Here is a 19,765-nt window from a genome sequence, read left to right on the forward strand (position 1 = left end):
GACCTTAATAAGTTATTTTGTATAAATAAGTTGTTTTGAATAAGCAGTTTTTGAAAAAGAGATTGTAATAAGTTGTTTTGTATAAATAAGTTGTTTTGAATAAGCGGTTTTTTGAAAAAGAGATCCTAATAAGTTGTTTTGTATAAATAAATTGTTTTGAATAAGTTGTTTTTTGAAAAAGAGATAGTAATAAGTTGTTTTGTATAAATAAGCTGTTTTGAATAAGCTGTTTTTTGAAAAAGAGATCCTAATAAGTTGTTTTGTGTAAATAAGTTGTTTTGAATAAGTTGTTTTTTGAAAAAGAGATAGTAATAAGTTGTTTTGTATAAATAAGCTGTTTTGAATAAGCTGTTTTTTGAAAAAGAGATTGTAATAAGTTGTTCTGTATAAATAAGTTTTTTTGAATAAGCTGTTTTTTGAAAAGAGATCGTAATAAGTTGTTTTGTATAAATTAGTTGTTTTGAATAAGCTGTTTTTTAAAAAGAGATTGTAATAATTTTTTTTATAAATAAGCTGTTTTTTAAAAATAGATCGTAATAATTTGTTTTTTATTTTTATGAGATAAGTTGTTTTGAATAAATTACAAGATAAATTACAAAGTATAACACAATGTATTGATTTTAAGAGAAAAAAAAGGTAAAATAGTAAAATTATAACATAAGCCCTCCATCTACTTTCCTTGTTAGTTTCCTTAACTCCTAAACAAGGGGAAGGTTTTACTTCCTTTCTCCCTTCCCTCCCTTCCCTTCCCTTCCTCTCCTTAGCCTTTCCTTCCCTTCCCCTCAAAACTCGCAAACAAAGCTAGCAAATTAGTAATATGACAAATATGACCAGTTTAGTGATTTTTTTTTAAGTTTCATGAATTCACATGTTAGCAGAAATTATTTTGCAAATACTTCATGTTAGACTAGAGCGTCATTTATTTTGATAGAATGATCCTTTTTTTTAAAAAAAAATGTAATGAACACTATATAAATTCTCATAGAGAGGGAATCCACTTTTACCAAAGTGGATCATGTGCAATGACTAATGAGATAAGTCTGGTTGGAACTTAGAAATATATAGTGTGTGTTTGGTTGGGCGGTGGCGAGAATTGATTTTGATATAATTGAGTTTGAGAGAATTGATTTTGGTTAAAAGTGAGTTGAATGCGAATTGATTATGTTTGGATACACTTTAATAGAAGTGATTCTTATGAGTTAATATTGTTTGGATAGTGTGAATCAAAATTGATTTTGAATGTGTAATGACTAAACTATCCTTTTAATTAAAATTAAATATCTCATTCTTACTTAAATTAATTATTGGGTTAATTTAGTTTTTAGTCCCTATAAATATTTACATTTTTGTTTTTAGTCCCTACAAAATATAATATTATACGATTATGTTTACAGTGCAACAAAGAAATACTATACGATTTATTTTATGAATTGAAATCTCGTAAAATATTCAAGGAACACTGCTCAAGGTAATTTAATTGCATGTTTGTAATGCAAATACAAATGAGAAGCATTGTGAATACCCCATTCACGGATCTTTATCTTCCATCTGAGACTTATAGAAACACCATCAAATAACACATTCAAATGATTGGTAGCTTGTATAGCTATGACAGGACTGTCCATACAAGACGCATCGAGCATAAAAAAAGATAGAAAAATACCCACTGTTAGACACCTCACTGTGACAGATGAGCCTTTGTAAGCACCACTGCTATCATACTTCAAACATCTGCTTGACTGTCTGCCATGTGCCAGATTCGCAAGTAACATCGTTTTCAAAGTCATAGGAAGTGTCTAGTGGCAGGAGGGATTCGCAAATAAATCTGGGGCCATTGCACATGTATGAAACAGTTAATGGATGGAGTTATATAATAATATGGAAGAATAACAATGTAATAATAAGTTTGAGGAATAGTAACGTCAATTTAGATATTCAACAAAGAAGAAATTATCAGTTGAGATCGATAAGAATGAGCGCTGAGTGTAGAAATTCTACTAGAATATGCATTCTGATATCCTGGAGATGTACAATTCATATAGTATATCAGGTTCTTGATGAGTAACTCCTCCTCAAGCTCCAACAGAAGTATAATCTCATAATTTATAACCTTGGGGAAATTCTTGGGCGGTCCCACTCTGTGACAACATGGTCACGAGTTATTTCCTTAAGTGAATGGCAACCACATAGTGCCATGGTTATTTCAAGCTCATTATGAAGCATTTTAAGTACTTTTCTTACACCTGCTTCACCATCAGCAGCCAATGAGAACACCACGGGTCTTCCAATCTACAAGATGAAAAGTAAATATTTGGAAATAACATTTCTCTCCAAAAAAAATTTTAACAGCAGTAATTAGAATTTTTTTTTTAAAATTTTTATGACTGTAATCTAATTTCAAAACAGGTTTCCTGCTGTAACTGTGCGACACCGCTACTGACTTTGACTGCCCGATCTAAATCAATCGTCCAGATCGTTTATTTTTTTTAGTAAATGAGTAATCTGAATGTTTTGATCTCAAATCAGTAACTGATATTGGTTTCTTAGTGTAATGACATACGATTATTATGGCATGAAATTTGGACCTTAATATACTTACAAATACACCAGATGCTCCAAGAGCCAATGCTTTAAAAATATCTGTCCCTCGGCGGACTCCACCATCCATAAAAATAGGAACTCTTCCTTCTGCAGCATGCACAACCTATTCAAAGTAATATATTGAAAAGGGAAATCATTTCCAACAAATGGAAATAAAAAAATGCAATTGTTAAGGAAACAATGCAATGAAAAAGAAACCTTACAATGATTCAAAGGATAGCAGCTTGAAATCTTAATGCATAATACAAAAATAGCTAAAATTACACCAAGAATGGTAGCCTTTGAGACCTAAATCAGACCTCTTCCAAAGCCATAATAGTTGCAGGGACATAGTCAAGTTGGCGAGCACCGTGGTTGGAAACAATGATTCCAGCAGCCCCTGCTTGTATAGCTAACCTAGCTGCATTATTAGCATAGTTGTGGAATTAAATTTAGGATTGATAAAAACAATTCTCACAAAGATCAAATGGATAAGGAAGCATAGCAACAAAATATAAGATTTAATTGGTATGCACTATCAATGTAAAAAGTTTTTACACTGTCATTGAAACTATTTTGAAAGCCACATACAATTAGTTGGATTGATTGACAATGTAAAAAGATTTACACTAACAGTGGATCAAAATTAAACTTTTGAATGTATCCGTTTGATATGCTTACTATCTTCAGCAGTAAGTACACCCTTCACTATGATTGGCAATGAAGTGATTGTTTGAAGCCATCTTACATCCTGTTACAATGTTTTCAATAGTATATATTAAGACCACATTCAATGTCACAGATTAGGAAATCATATATATGAAAGATCTATATATAACTCTTTCACCTTCCAAGTGAGTGATTGGTCATATAAGCCATTAACAACAGATGTATGACCAGAGTCTTTAGTCTGCAAGGTTATATCCAACTTTTCAAATAGTAAATAGCAACATTTACAATATTAAGATGAGAATTACAGATAAACCATATGATTTTTATATTAATCACACACCTTATCCAACTTTTCAAGATCCATGCCTTCAAAATTCTTCACTCTCACGTATGATGGCAATGTAAATCTGTAGAAAAGCCCATTAAACAAATCCGGAAAATATATTTTAAAATAGAAGACTTTATAATTCAACTGAAATTTCCCAATGATTACTAACCTGTTTTTTATGCCTGCCTCTCTACGACCAATAACTGGAGAATCTGCAGTAAGGACAACTGCCTTGAAACCAGCATTTTCAGCTCTTCTAACAAGCTGAGTAACCAAATTTCTATCTTTAAACAGCTGAGAGAAGAAATTAACAAATAAATTAGGTGATAACACTAATAAATTAATATTTGAAAATTTAGAAAATCAAATTAATACTAGTGTGACTGAAGCAAGGAGGATAATATTTTGTTATTAAAGGAACTTATAAAAAAAAATGAAGAGGAAATTATTGCATAAAAGTCAAAAGTTATGTAGTGGAAGGAAAATAAATGTTTTGTTAAACTATTATAATGGTAATAATCGAATTCGAATTCCCTGCAATAGCACAATCACTCGGTTTGAATTCCCCGCGTTCACATTCTGACTTTATATTTTGAACTCAAATTACCAAAGTTGGAATGTGAATCGTCTAATATTGATCCAAAGGTCCAAATCATGTCATTGTGTTTAATGTGTGATCACAGGTAAATAAATACAAACAATGAATTTCCATGTGGCAGTACTGATGAAGCATCGACACTACTACGGGCCTAGACACGGCATAGGCACTGAAACATTGACATTGGTAATAATTTGAGAAAAAAGAAGTGATTGGATGCAGTCACATGGTCAGTGTCAGATGCCGGACACATCTTTAACCTAAAGTGTCGATGCTACATAGGATAGATAGTATGCAGGAACCAAGACTTAATTTGCCAACTTATTAAAGCATTACTACAATTGGAACCCAAAAACTATATGAAATTCATACTACATCAAAAGTGGATTCATTATTTAAACTAAGTTGCTTGGAATGTTCTGTGTTCAAGGACTAGACAAGTGACACACTTCTTAGAAAATAAATCATGAAAAGAAGAAATGAAGGCAAATACTCACGTAGAGTTGGAGGAAACGAATGCCAGGTCCGGTTGAAGCAACCTCCTCAATACTGGAAGTAGCCCATGAGGATAGTGTCTGTCACAAAATTATGAAAACGAATCTCCTGCTTAGTAAATACAGTGACTTTAATTTTGATACACTGTCAACAAATAACAACCAATCATATAAGTGACTTTAGAATTAGCTATAGTTAAAGTCAGAAGTTCTTAAGAATCTAAAATAATTGATGTAAAAAATATTTACACTTATCATGTATATAAATTAAAGCCAAATACAATATTAACAAAATCTTTTTCGCACTAAACCAAACCATGATTGTATCAGCTGCCGAAGCTGCTCTAGCAGTAGCGTATTCTCCTGCAGAGAAATTGCATTATTTGTTTTAATTTACAAGTTTTTCTATATTTTAGTAAATAATAAACTTCAATGTCAAACACATGAAGAATCAAGGGCTTCTGTATTAACAAAATGTAACAAAAAAAATAATATTGCAAGGGCAATATCTTAATGTAACGCAGAACAGTGAGTACCTTCAGGGTGAGCCATCTTTTGCAAGGCTGTAGGAGCAATCATGATAGGCATTGATATGTTTAAGCCTAATATAGTTGTCGTCAAATCTATCTTGCTTACATCGATAAGAATTCGCGGCCTGAACCTATTTTATAGATAGATATAGATAGTGAAACGAGGGCTTCAATTCAATAGAACACACAAGTTTAAATTAAAGGGAAGATGGCAATCAAATATAAATAGTTAGTAGATTACAGAATCCTTGAGAATGCATGTTGGTTCTCTTTCAAAGTCCACTGGTCCTCTGCCCCAGAAGCATAGTAGTCATAAATCACCTTTGACAACTTTTCCTTTGCAATTGCTTCATACTCATTCACATTTGTTATATTCATGATCTTCTTAATAGTTAAGTTACTTTATTATGTTATGTCCAGAGGATCTTCTGAAAGTGAAATTAAAATTTACAATTACTCAATAACATTAATTCAAACCAAATTCATTACTCTGAATACATTACAACTAGATCATATATATACTGAAGGAACAATGAATGAATATTACAAAACAAAGAATAAAAAAGTATGATCCAATAAATAAATGAAAATAACAACACAAATGTAAAATGAAAGAAAGAGAGAACCTGTGATTTGGGCTAGTGAAGTAAGGAAGAAGATGGAACTAATTAAGAGAATGAAGAAGAAAATATGATACAAAGAAAAAAGTCAACAAAATCTTAGTATATTATAGAAAATAGTCTGTTGTGTATGATTGGTTTCACTTCTAGAGGGCCAAAATTGATTCTGGATGTGTAGAATTGATTATGACATATTTGGTTGCTTTCTAAGAAGAATTGATTTTGTCTCCAAAATAGACTTTACTTATTTTTAGACAATAGTAGACTCTACTTTGAAGCTAGGTGTTCACGTATGTAAACAAATTAATTACAATAGGTAAGCTGCTCAGTGAGACGTCCTAGGTGGAGTCTCAAGAGCACTTTTAAGAAGTAAATGAATGATACACTGTTTTCACTATCTGTAATCTGTCCCATCAAACATCCAAATGTTCCCCTTTTATAGTGTTGGTTTAATGGGCCTTTCTCTGATCATTCAAGGCCCATTAAGTTGTGATCCAGAGTCTTCTATTGGCTGTCTGTTTTCTGTACGGCCGCGCGTGAACTAAAGATCAACTCATCTGCACCAGGCGCGTGGAATCAAGATGCGTCTATCATCCGTACTGAGCTGGCTGAAGACATGCTGAGCTGGCCGTCTTGACTTGAACAATCAATCCGGAGTCGTGCTGAGCTGGCCATCTTGACTTGAACAATCAATCCGGCTGGAGTTGTGCTGAGCTGGCCGTCTTGACTTGATCAATCAATCCGTCGTTGACTGAAGACGTGCTGAGCTGGTTATCTTGACTTGAACAATCAAAGGGAATGGTCTATCCATGCCAGTCCACTAGGATTTCTAGTTTTTATTTCCATAATTGATTTCTACATGAATGAACCAAACACAAATCACTTTACCTCAACTGATTTTTAGTCAAAATCAATCTTAAATCAATTCACTAAAAATTCAATTTTACAAAAGTAGTGAAAGTATAAATAAACGTGAAAGTGACACCAGCTAGGATTAGCTATATAAAAAGAGTGAGACAACCACATGTGGACCATCCATGAGGATGTTTTTCCTGTTTTTTATTGGATACAAATTCCCACGTGTGTTGTCAACATTTCTGGCCAATATATGATGTGATTTGTTTAGTTTTTTTTTTTGAAGAAAGATGTGATTTGTTTAGTTGTTACATACAAATGATGATATGGTTTTTCATTTTTATAGAAGAAATTTTAAAAATATAAATATTCACACTTATTTCCTACTAAATATTTTAGTGATTATACTGCTAGAAATAAAATCCTGCTGAAAATTGTCTAATAATATAGTGGATAAAAAGTTCTGTTTTGTAACTCATGTTTCATTTTATCGAAATTGATTTTCGTTCAAGGAATCACATAGCAATAAACATGACAGTCTCTACCAAAGAGTCTCAACAGAGAATATGTGAGTAAGTATTCTGTTACATGAATACAAGGGAACAACAGAGGAGCTTATTTATGTAATCAATCCACGCCAATACAAAATCGAAAGAATAGAAAGACAGAAGCAATATGTTACATGGATTACTTCCCGCTTTCCATGCACAACTGTCACACATAACCAGAACTGTCCTAATTAAAACATAATCTATAACTGTCCTATTTCAATAATCAGGAAACCGACGCACTTACATCGGTCTCCTACGATATTGTTTATAAATGATTCCTCTAACATATTAGCATAGAATTAAATTTATATAATATATATATATATCAGTTTCTTGATGAGTACCCCTCGTCATGCTCCATCAATATAAAGTATAGATCTCACAACCTTGGAGAAATTCTTGGGCGATCCCACTCTGTGACAACATGGCCACGAGTTATGTCCTTAAGTGATCGGCAACCACAAAGTGCCATGGTTATTTCAAGCTCATCATGAAGCATTTCAAGTACTTTTCTTACACCAGCTTCACCATCAGAAGCCAATGAGAACACCACTGGTCTTCCAATCTGTTACATTGCATAAATGTCAGGCTAGTTAGAATTGTGTGACGCAGTTATTGGCTTCTGTTACCTGATTTAAATTAATGGCCGAAATTGTTAATTACTTTAGTAAATAGATAATTTGTGTTGTTTAATATCAAATCAATGGCTAAGATAGATTACTATGTAGTGTGCACATGTGTGTGCTATTACTATAGTAAGGAATTCAAGTCCATCAAATTTTCATATACTTACAAATACACCAGATGCTCCAAGAGCCAATGCCTTAAAGACGTCTGTCCCTCGGCGGACTCCACCATCCATAAAAACGGGGACTCTTCCTTCTGCAGCTTGGAAAACCTATTTAAAGTGATATATTGAAAAATAAATTATTCTGCAAGGGCCATCAAATGGAAAAAAAAGAATGCATTTGTTATTAGTACGGAAACAAAGCAATGAAAAAAAAAATATTGAAATGATTCAAAATATAGCAGCTTGTAATTTTAATGCATCATACAATATTAGCTAAAATTAAACCAAGAATGATAGCACTAGAGACCTAAATCAGACCTCTTCCAAAGCCATAATAGTTGCCGGGACATAGTCAAGTTGGCGACCACCGTGATTGGAAACGATGATTCCAGCAGCTCCAGCTTGTATAGCTAACCTAGCTGCATTATTAGAATATTGTGTAATTAAATTCAATATTGATAAAAATAATTCTAACAAAGATCAAATCGATAAGGAAGTATAGCATCATAATATAGGATTTCATTGGAACACACACAGTTAAAGAGTTTGTATGTTTTTTTAGAGGAAAAAGAGTTTGTATGTTGTCAATATAAAAAGTTTTTATAGTCTCAATCAATTATAATTGTTGGATCATTAAATTATATTCAATTTTAGTTCTAACTATCTTGAAAGTCACATATAGAAGTGGTATTGATTTATTGACGATGTAATCAGTTTTACACCGACAGTACAACAAAATTAAATATCATAATGTGTCTGTTTGATAAGCTTACTATCTTCCGCAGTAAGTACGCCTTTCACTATGATTGGCAATGAGGTGATAGTTTGAAGCCATTTTACATCCTGTTGCAAGGTTCGCCATAGTATATATTGTGAGTTTGTGACTTCCACATTCAATTTTACGGATTATAAAATCATATTATATTCTTACCTTCCAGGTGAGTGATTGGTCGCATAGGCCATTAACAGCAGAGTTGTCACCAGAGTGCTGCAAAATATTTGATCCAAAATTTCTCAAATAGTAAATAACAACAGTAACAACATTGAGATGACAAAAACAACAAATTATTTAATCCAAAATTTTGATACTTATTACAAACCTTAACCAACTTTTCAAGATCCATGTCTTCAAAATTCTTCATTCTCATGTATGATGGCAATTTAAATCTGAACAAGACTCCATCAAAATTGTTCAAAGCTATTGTAGGACATTATATTGTTAAAATTGAAGACTTATCAATTCAACTGAAATTTTTCGATGATTGTCAACCTGCTTTTTAATATAGCCTCCTTACGACCAAGAACTGGAGAATCTGCTGTGAGGACAATTGCCTTGAAACCAGCATTTTCAGCTCTTCTCACAAGTTGAGTAACCATACTTCTGTCTTTCAACAGCTGGGAGAAGAAAATAACATAAACAAATTAGGTTATAACACTGATAAATGAAATCTTAGTTGATCAAAACAAACTAGAATAATAATTTGTTATTATAAGAACTTATGAAGAGGAAATTATTGCATAAGAGCAATGAACTACTTATTACTTAGTAGAAGCAAAAGAAATTTTTTGCCAAACTATTATAATGGTAAAAATTAAATTTGAAATTCCTGAATTCACGCAACCACTCATTTTTCGATCTGAACCATCCTATCAAAATTGAAGTACTCACATTCTGACTAGAGTTGTTAGATGGACCAACACAACATAACAGGCAAAATTTGATAAACCGGGCAGATTGCGAGATCCCACTTGCATCTATTCGTGTGGGGGCAAATGCCCGATCGCGCGGACTCACACAACAACCCAAAAATATATGATTACTTTTGGGCATATTTTTATAGCTCAGCCTATGCTAACATATGGGCCTAGCAGACCAGCCCGTTAGACTGAGCAAAATTTGACACCTCTAGCTATCACTTCGTATTTTCGAATTCAATTTACCAAAGTTGGTAGCTAAATTCAAGCAGTGAATTTCCCTATCGCGGTATGCAGGAACCAGACGTTAATTTTCCAGTACATTAAAACATGACTAGAATTGGAACCCAACAAATTATATGAAATTCATATAAATTCATGTGTTCGACAAGGAAGAGACAAGTGACAAATAAAATAAAATCATGAAAAGAAGAAATAAGGACGATATGCTCACATAGATTTGGAGGAAACGAATGCCACGTCCGGTTGAAGCAACCTCCTCAACACTTGAAGTAGCCCATGAGGATAGTGTCTGTCACAAAGTACAAACTTACGAAAATGAATCTCCCAGGTATACTTGAGTAGATAATTAAGAAATATGGTAGAAATCAAACCATGATTGTGCCAGCTGCTGATGCAGCTCTAGCAGTGGCGAATTCTCCTGCACAAAAATTGCACAATGTGTTTCAATTTATATTTCTATATTATACTAAAAAAATTCATAGTCAAACACAAAGAATAAAGGACTTCTTTATTAACAAAAAGTACATAACAATAGCAAAATACAGGATGCAATGGAATTATCTTAATCAAATGAATTTGGTGACCAATTACAATTTAAACCTTCAGGGTGAGCCATCTTTTGCGCGGCTGTAGGAGAAATCATGATAGGCATTGATATATTGAGGCCTAATACAGTTGTTGTCAAGTCTATCTTCTTGCTTACATCCATAAGAATTCGCGGTCTGAACCTGTTTTTGGTAAACACAAAATATTGAAAGAAGTGCTTCAATTTAACAGAACACACAAGGTTAAAGGTCAAATAAAAAAAAGTTTGTTGGAAATTGAGTAGATTACAAAATCCTTGAGAATGCATTCCGGTTCTCTTTCAAAGTCCACTGATCTTCTGCTCTTGATGCAAAGTAGTCATAAAACATCTTGGACAATTTTTCCTTTGCAATTGCTTCATACTCATTCACATTTGTAACATTCATCTTAATTAAACTTCAAAAGTTTCTTAACTTCAAAACTTTACTCACAGAGATAAACTGAGTGATCTTAGATGCAACACTGAAGGAACAACGAATGAATACTACAAAACAAAGAATACAAAAGTATGAACCAATAAATAAATGATATAGTATGCAACTGAAAGTAACACCACAAATGTAAGATGAAGGGGAGAAAGAAGAGAACCTGTGATCTGAGCTGGTGAAGTAAGGAAGAAGATGCAACTAATTAAGAGAATGAAGAAGAAAATATGATATAAAGAAAAATGTCAACAAAATTTGAATATTATAGAAAAGAGACTATAATTGATTTTGTCTTGAAGTTAGGATTTGTACCTTTTAATTCTAGAATTGATTTTTACACACGAATTTATAATTTAACTCACGTTTATATAAATGTATCCGAACACAAATCATTTTAAATTTGATTTTGTAACCAAATTTACAAAATCAATCTGTCGCCCCAAATCATTCAATACACGTAAAAAGTCAAGTGCTGAAAAACACGTGAAAGTGACACGAGCTAGGACTAGACACTAGTTATATAAAAAGAGTGAGGCAATGTTCTGACTTGTGAGGACCGTTTTTGCTGTTTTTCATTGGATACAAATTCCCACGTGGCCAAAATATGATGTGACTTGTTTAGTTGTTACGTACAAATGGTGTCGGTAATATGGTTTTTCGTTTTTAGCCATATATTTACACTTATTTCCTACTAAATATTTTTGTGATTATACTCTAGAAATAAAATCCTATCCTGCTGTAAAAAAAGTTAATGGAATGGTCCTTTAATAGAAGTTTCATTAATTTACATGTTAGCTGAAATTTGTTTTGCAAATACTTAAAGTTAGACTAGAGCATGAATTTAATTTGATAGAATGATCCTTTTTTAAAATAATATAATGATTTTAACATTATTTAAATTCTTATAGAGTGGGAATCCATTTAATCCACAGTAACTTTTCTCATAGTTACACTAATTATTTTTTACTATAGATCAAGCTAGCCATGTTTCAAGAGTTTATCAAATCCTACCACTATGTGCAGCAATGAGATGCAGTTACTGCTGGATGGTAAATCATGGCTTACTGTAACAACAAATATTTGGTAGCATGAGATAATATTTAAGAAAGTATTATGTTAGAAATGGTATCTAATATAGGAAAATATAGAAGAAAAACAAAATTGTTTGTTTAAACAATCCACACCAATACAAAATGGAAACAACAGAAAAACAAAAGGCTGTATGTTACACAGATTCCCTTTCAAGTTTTGGAGAGCTTGTATCCTTCCCTCCCAATCCTTAATCCAAATAACAAATTACTAGGGTCTCCTATGATATTGTTTAGGGTTAATTATGTTTCTAGTCCCTATAAAATAGCGACCTTGTAAGTTTAGTCCTTACTTAATTTTAATAGCATTTTTAGTCCCTAATTTTGTTTTTTTGCCCTGAGTATTAGTCCCTACTCAATTCAAATTTGTTTAATTTATGCTTAAACTCTTAAATTTTTGAACAATTTTTTGCAGACATGTTTAGAACATTACTAAAAGTTCCTCCGCAAAAAATTATCGCAAAATTTGATTTCTACATCCAGATTTTATTACTTTTTATCTTTAACTTTTGTCATTTTAAAAAATTCATATTTAATTCATTTCATGTCTGAAAATTCTAAATTTTAGTAAACGAACCTTTCATAGTGTTCTAATCTTGTCTCAAAAAAATCGTTCAAAAATTTAAGAGTTTAAGGATAATTAGTCAAACTTTGTTTTAGCAGGGACTAAAATTATAAGTAAATTTTTTTTATAGGGACTAAAAATGCTATTAAAATTAAGTAAGGACTAAACTTACAAGGTCGCTATTTTATAGGGACTAGAAACATAATTAACCCTATTGTTTATTAATCACTGGTCTAACATATTATTATAGAATTAAATTGCTATAGTATATCAGTTTCTTGATGAGCAACCCCTCCTCAGCTGCAACACTATAGACTGATATCTCATAACCTAGGAGCAATTCTAGGACGGTCCCACTCTGTTACAACATGATCGCGAGTTATGTCCTTAAGTGAACGGCAACCACATAGTGCCATGGTTATTTCAAGCTCATCATGAAGCATCTCAAATACTTTTCTTACACCAGCTTCACCGTCAGCAGCCAATGCGTACACCACAGGTCTTCCAATCTGATATATTCGAGATGAAAAGTAAATCTATAATACAGGAAAAATTTGCTGCGGAGGTACTTTAAGATAGTTTATTCTATGAAATTAATCCTTCAAGTTTTGTAATTTCTCAAATTAGTCCTTTAAAATGTTATTCCGATAGCAATTTTTTAATTTTTTTTTATTAACAAACTTTAAATTTGGAACTAGTTATATATTATCTCCCTTTAACAAAACACAAATGAACCACATTACAATTAGATTATTTAAATTGTTCATTATTATAGTCAAATTATCATATATACTTACAAATACACCAGCTGCTCCAAGAGCCAATGCTTTAAAAACATCTGTCCCACGGCGGACTCCACCATCCATAAAAACAGGAATTTTTCCATCTGCAGCTTGTACAACCTATTCAAGGTAAAAAAATTGGAAAAAGAAACTATTCTATTAGAACAACAGATGGAAACAAAAAAAAAACAATTATTATTAGTAAGGAAACAAGGCAATGAAAAATAAATCTTGGAATGGTTCTAGATATAGCAGCTTGAAGTTTTAATGCATCAAAAGAATTTAGCTAAAATTAAACCATGAAGATAGCACCAGAGGCCTAAATCAGACCTCTTCCAAAGCCATAATAGTTGCAGAGACATAGTCAAGTTGGCGAGCACCATGATTGGAAACAATGATTCCAGCAGCTCCAGCTTGTATAGCTAACCTAGCTACATAATTAGCATGGAATCAGATTGTGGAATTAAATTCAAGATTGATAAAAAAAAAAATTCAAACAAAAATCAAAGGATAAGGAAGCATAGCTTCATAATATATATATATATATATATATATATATATATATATATATATGTTAAATTAAATAAACTTACTATCTTCAGCGGTAAGTACACCCTTGAGTATGATTGGCAATGAGGTTATTGTTTGAAGCCATTTTACATCCTGTTTACAAGGTTTGCTATGAATATATTATGACTTCTACATTCAATGTCAGGTACTAGGAAATCATATGTGTGCGTGTGTATGTTTTTGTGTGCGTGAAAAATCTATATATCATTATATCACCTTCCAGTTGAGTGATCGGTCATATATGCCATTAATAACGGAGGCGGGACTAGAGTCTTTATTCTGCAAGGTTATATCCAATTTCCCAAATATTAAATAGCAACATTAAGGTGACAATAGCATAAAAAATCATCTGGTTTGAAATTTTCATACTAATCACACACCCTGTCAAGACCCATGCCTTCATAGTTCTTCAATCTCACGTATGGCGGAAATGTAAATCTGGACAAAACTTCATCAAAATATTCAGGAAAATTTAATTTTATAATAGAAAGACTAATCAATTCAACTGAAATTTTCCAATGATATTCAACCTGTTTTTTATGTTAGCCTCCCTGCGACCAAAAACTGCAGAGTCTGCAGTAAGGACAATTGCCTTGAAACCAGCATTTTCAGCTCTTCTCACAAGTTGAGTGGCCACATTTCTGTCTTTAAACATCTAAGAGAAGAAAATTCAACAACAAATTATGTTATAACACAAATAGTTGAAAATGTAGATAATCAAAAGTCAAAACTACTACTTGTGTGGCTGTAGCAAGGTGAAAAATGTTTTGCTATTAAAATGATGGCAAAAACCCTCCCACGGTCTTTATCTTATTTTATTGTAACAAATTAGTCTTTTATCTTCTTCTTTTCTCCAAATAGGTCATTTAACATTCGTAACGTTAATTAGTTCATATCATTAATTTTAGGCAAATTGTTCCTGCAATTCTTTAAGTTATTTTATTGTAACGAAACTGTCTTTATGTTTTTGTTTCTCCAAATTGGTCTTTCAACTTTCATAAAGTTAAATTAACAAGGTTGACCAGTTCTATCTTTCATTATAGATGATTTTGTTTGCCAATTTGGAATTCGGATGTTTTGTTTGACCAGCAGACATACGTCTCAGCTCTATGGTGTTGTCAAGAAGGATTTTGGTTATGGTTATAAAAAATATGGCTTAAGTCTCAGCGGGAGTGTTGATCTCAATAGAAATGTGTTCGCTACATTCTATCTTTGCATTTGGAACTCAATTCACCAAAGTCGGAATGTGGGTCGTCTACACTTGATCCAATAGTCCAAATTGCACGATTGTATTAAAAGTGTGATTCATTGACAGCAGGGAAAAAGGACCCTTAAAAATCACAGGTAACTAAATGCAAGCAGTGAATTTCCCCGTGGCAGCATGCAGGAGCCAACCTTAATTTGCAAACTCATTATAGCATTATTACTATAAGTGGAACTCAAAAAAACAATATGAAATTCATATATCAAAACTGAATTCCTGAGTTAAACTAAGTTATGTTTACTCATCAAGAAAATGTTCTTTCGTTCAACGAGGAGGCAATTGAAGTAGTGAACACACTTCACAGAAAATAAAATCATGAAAAGAAGAAATTAGAGTAATATACTCACATATAGTTGGAGGAAACGAATGCCAGGTCCAGTTGAAGCAACCTCCTCAACACTAAAAGTAGCCCCTGTGGCTAGTGTCTGTCACAGACTTATGAAAATGAATCTCCCAGGTTGTAAAAAATATTACAATAACAAAAGCTTTAACGCACTAAGTTAGATTCATGGTAAATCATGTCCATTGACAAACCATTTAAATCTAAATCCTTTTTAACGATTTCATTTTTTATATAGTTTTCTAAATAGCGCCTCATACACTACTCCATTTTCACCCACTTCACTTGAATTCTAACCTTACATTACATTTGCCAACAAGTAAATAAGTACAATAAAAGGAAGCATGTTAGTAAGCATGGACCATTCTATATTAGAGTAAGATAAAGTAAAAGATACAAAGAAGCAATATACTTCTTGATTTGGAATCAAACTAGAGTAGAGAATAAATATGGCGGAAACCATACCATGATGGTGCCAGCTGCTGATGCTGCTCTAGCAGTAGCGCATTCTCCTGCATAAGAATTGCATGATTGGTTTTAATTTACAAGTTTTTCTATGTTGTAGTAAACAAAAAATAAACTTAAATGTCAAAAGACTGGATGCAACACATAATATACCTTCAGGGTGAGCCATCTGATGCTGGCCTGTAGGAGCAACCATGATAGGCATTGATATTTTGGAGCCGAATACAGTTGTCGTCAAATCTATCTTGCTTACGTCAATAAGAATTCGCGGCCTGAATCTGTTTTCAGCAAACATACAAGGGTAAATTAAATGGCAGATGAAAATCAAATAAGAATAATTTGTACGTCGATTACAGAATCCTTGAGAATGCATTTCGGTTCTCTTTCAAAGTCCATTCATCTTCTGCTCCGGATGCATAGTGGTCATAAATCATCTTCGGCACCTTTTCCTTCGCAATTGCTTCATACTCGCTAACATTTGTTATAATAACCATCTTCTTATCTTAATAGTTACTTAGTCTTTATTATTATTTCCACAGGATGTTCTGAAAGTAAGATTAAAATGTGAAATTATTCAGCAACATGAATTTGAACTAAATAAATTCCGAAACTAAAAATAGTAACATATGAAGCTTATTTTTTGTAGAACCTGTGGTATTGAATGGTGAAGTAAGGAACAAGATAAGAATGAAGAAAATATGATATGATGAAAAAAGTACACAAAATCTAAGTATATATAATAGAATATATAGATAGAGAAACAACACTGACAGTGGGATAAATAGCATTACATCAAAAAAATTCAATAAGAAAAACAATTAATTTGCATTTATTCATTGGATAGAAATTTATGTGGACCATGTTGTCAACAAGTCTGTGGCCAAATTTGGACCGCATTGTCTCATTCTATTGTTCCCGTAATTAGCACGACAAAGATGTACGCATGCCCCAAAACAATTTTGAGATTCGTTGTATCTTTGATGGGTAATTTGGGTGTTGGAATTTTAGGGTTCTTATGAAAAATCATCACATTCAGTTTTTTTTTACCAAACTAGTGCACTTTCTGGCGCAAATGTTTTTTACGAATTCGAAATATTTCTATATTTAGCGCAATGCTTTATTTTTTTGCAAAAAATAAATGGTGCAATGTTAATTTATTTTGAATGATGTGTAATGTTAACTTTGAGGTAATAGTCACTTTTATTACCTCAAAGACAATAAATAGAGATGGACTAGATTTTTATGAGATGGACAAAAATTACATTATGATAATAAATAAAGATATTTGTAAGGACTGATATGAAAATATGTAAGTGTATTGAAAGTAGACATGGCAACACAACCCGCATCCGTCGGGTCCCACCCGCCCCCGCCCCGATTTCAACGGGGAAAAGCCGAATTAACTGGGTTCGGGTCCGGGTGCGGGGAAAACCCAGAGTTTTAAGGCGGGGTCGGGGGATACTCACACCCGCCCCGCACCCACCCCCGCCCTGCACCTGTATTGTTTTTCTCCAAAAAATTGGATTTATTTTCATTAATTATGATTTCAACCCATATTGTTTGTATCAGGTCAAAATTTCAAATTTTGAAAGTTAAATAGAGGACCAAAATCAACATTTATTTTAAGATTTTTTAACATATGCGGTCTTTCCGACACATTTCAATAAGAATATGGTTTAAATCAACAATAATAAATAACAAAAAACATTATGGTAATACTAGTTGTATATAATTGATTTTGTTAAACCGTTTTTTCAAACTTATCTAATGTTGTGGACTTTTTAAGGTGCAATTAATTCACCATTTTATTCAACATAAACTGTGAATTTTAACAGGCTTACGGTCAATATTTTTTTTTTATTTTTTTGCTACACTTTTTGCGGGTGGGGGTGGGGTCGGGAAATCCGTCCCCATTGGGGGAGGGTCTGGGGGTGAAGTTTCTTTCCCCGTCGGATTTGGGGGCGGGGGCGGGGCTGGGTACCATGAAACGGGGGCGGAACCCATTCCCACCCCGCCCCGTTGTCAAGTCTAATTGAAAGGTTGATGTGATAATATTAATGAAGTATTTTAATATTTGAAACTATTTTAATTAACAAAATACAGAATTAAAGATTATTTTAAAATTTTGATACGTTGAAGAACTATTATAGTTACTTGTTTGTAAATAGAAAATCTAAAGATAATATCATTTGAATGTGTGTCTAAATAATTCTTAGTATAATTATTAAGATAATTCTTAGAGTACTTTACTAACCACTAAAATAAAGTACTTTTGATTTAAAAAAAGGTAGTAACTTATATTTTAGTGGTTAATGATTTTTCGATGTACTTTAGTCTTTTTATAACTATGTTAAATAAGTTGATTAATGATTTTCTAAAAAAAGTGATTAATGACTTATATTTTAGTAATTAATGAAAATCTATAAGGGGACGTTTGTTTTACGGATTGCAAATTTATTCCTAAGAATGTGACATTAAAAATTCTTGGTTTTCATGTTTGTTTCATGTTTTCATAAATTATGCTTATGTATATTTTATTCTTTAAAATATAATTTACACATGATTTTTCCACTTTTTACTCTCATGTTAAAGGATGGATATCTTTTACCCCAACCACCCATAACTTTTCACTCCCATTTTATTTTAACTCCTTTATTTTTTTCTTTAAATTAAATATATTTAAAAAATATTCCTAGAATAAGATTTTTGATAATAAAGTTTGAGGGAATAATATTCTTAGATTGTAAATTTAATCCTTCAAACAAACACACGTGATTAATAAAATGTGTGTTTAATGACCTACATCTTAATGGTTAAAAGATAAACTTGCATTTGTGATAAAAAAAAATTAAAAATTCAATAAGATTTTCTTCAAAAAAAATTCAATAAGATTGTGACACGTCTTTTGATAAATTTTCTATGAAAGTTGACTTGATAAAAATTTGATTCACATATTTCAAAAAAAAAATTGATTCACTTACAAAGTCATTAGTTCAACTCGCACCGTCATTGTAAAAAAAATTGATTTGTTTGTAAAGTCATTAGTTCAACTTACGTCATTATAAGAAATCAAATGATTGTATCTTAGTTAGCATGTTAAACATAAATATTTACATAACCTCGAATTCCAACTCATTTAAACTTATTATCTTAATCTTAATATATATAAATGTTAAACAGTGCTGATTAACCCTAATCCCGCCACTGTTTAACCTAATCCCGCCTTTTTTGAGGGTTTAAAAAATCTTTATGAAAAAACTCTTAGCAAGGATTCGAACCCACAACATTATGGTTCCATGTAAGCACTCCAACCACTAAACCAATAATTGTTTTTGTGATATAATTTTGATTCCACTACCTCATATCCAATACCAAACACCCTCATTAAAAAAACTAATTAATCCCTTTTTCTTTCTTTACAGAATTGAACATTGAACGGTTCTGAACCGTTATTCCTTTTATCTCAACCCAGAAGGCAACGGTTTCCATCCATTTCTTCCCTTTTTTCCTTCGATTTCTCCTAAAAATTGTGACTGTGTCCATACTAACTTATTAATGGTATGATCACTAAAATAATTTTGATATAAATCCTATTTTATTCATTTTGATTTTGTGGATTATGATTGTGTCAGTTTTGATGAAAGTTGATGCTTGAAATCCTATTATGATTGTATTGATTATATTGATTGTGATTGTGTCAATTTCCTTGGTTGTCAATGCTTTAA

The 19,765-nt window shown here is 32.1% G+C and overlaps 3 protein-coding genes across 6 annotated transcripts; all 3 read right to left on the reverse strand.

Annotated features, from left to right (window-relative positions):
* Positions 1-1,845: 1,845 nt before the first annotated feature.
* LOC146933046 (glycolate oxidase-like) lies at positions 1,846-6,105 on the reverse strand. Of its 2 annotated transcripts, XM_085704778.1 has the most exons (12): positions 5,829-6,105; positions 5,444-5,630; positions 5,209-5,333; positions 4,989-5,035; positions 4,676-4,753; positions 3,750-3,874; positions 3,593-3,659; positions 3,428-3,490; positions 3,262-3,331; positions 2,901-3,001; positions 2,600-2,704; positions 1,846-2,289 (listed from the first exon to the last, which is right to left on the reverse strand). In XM_085704778.1, the coding sequence occupies exons 2-12, from the start codon at positions 5,578-5,580 to the stop codon at positions 2,104-2,106; spliced, it is 1,104 nt and encodes a 367-aa protein (XP_085560904.1). In that variant the 5' UTR covers positions 5,581-5,630; positions 5,829-6,105; the 3' UTR covers positions 1,846-2,103. The 2 variants fall into 2 exon arrangements, with proteins under 2 accessions (XP_085560904.1, XP_085560905.1); XM_085704779.1 differs by lacking the exon at positions 5,829-6,105 and having other exon boundaries at positions 1,851-2,289; positions 5,209-5,332; positions 5,439-5,477.
* A 1,168-nt stretch (positions 6,106-7,273) lies between these two features.
* LOC146933047 (glycolate oxidase-like) lies at positions 7,274-11,269 on the reverse strand. 3 transcript variants are annotated; one of them, XM_085704780.1, is made up of 12 exons: positions 11,130-11,269; positions 10,791-11,025; positions 10,557-10,684; positions 10,328-10,374; positions 10,168-10,245; positions 9,289-9,413; positions 9,119-9,185; positions 8,950-9,006; positions 8,792-8,861; positions 8,337-8,437; positions 8,022-8,126; positions 7,274-7,793 (listed from the first exon to the last, which is right to left on the reverse strand). In XM_085704780.1, exons 2-12 carry the CDS (start codon positions 10,925-10,927, stop codon positions 7,608-7,610), a joined length of 1,101 nt encoding a protein of 366 aa, XP_085560906.1. In that variant the 5' UTR covers positions 10,928-11,025; positions 11,130-11,269; the 3' UTR covers positions 7,274-7,607. The 3 variants fall into 3 exon arrangements, with proteins under 3 accessions (XP_085560906.1, XP_085560908.1, XP_085560909.1); XM_085704782.1 differs by having other exon boundaries at positions 7,274-7,857; XM_085704783.1 differs by lacking the exon at positions 11,130-11,269 and having other exon boundaries at positions 10,557-10,683; positions 10,786-10,824.
* An 842-nt stretch (positions 11,270-12,111) lies between these two features.
* LOC146933048 (glycolate oxidase 1-like) lies at positions 12,112-16,745 on the reverse strand. Its single transcript, XM_085704784.1, has 13 exons — positions 16,690-16,745; positions 16,395-16,585; positions 16,194-16,318; positions 16,041-16,087; positions 15,583-15,660; positions 14,502-14,626; positions 14,352-14,409; positions 14,188-14,250; positions 13,995-14,064; positions 13,732-13,832; positions 13,417-13,521; positions 12,832-13,128; positions 12,112-12,281 (listed from the first exon to the last, which is right to left on the reverse strand). The coding sequence occupies exons 2-12, from the start codon at positions 16,532-16,534 to the stop codon at positions 12,943-12,945; spliced, it is 1,098 nt and encodes a 365-aa protein (XP_085560910.1). The 5' UTR covers positions 16,535-16,585; positions 16,690-16,745; the 3' UTR covers positions 12,112-12,281; positions 12,832-12,942.
* Between the last annotated feature and the right edge of the window lie 3,020 nt (positions 16,746-19,765).

This window comes from Medicago sativa, chromosome 4 (genome assembly GCF_051527215.1).
Source record: "Medicago sativa cultivar Bolivia chromosome 4, Bolivia_mono, whole genome shotgun sequence".
In the NCBI taxonomy this organism is placed as follows: domain Eukaryota; kingdom Viridiplantae; phylum Streptophyta; class Magnoliopsida; order Fabales; family Fabaceae; genus Medicago; species Medicago sativa.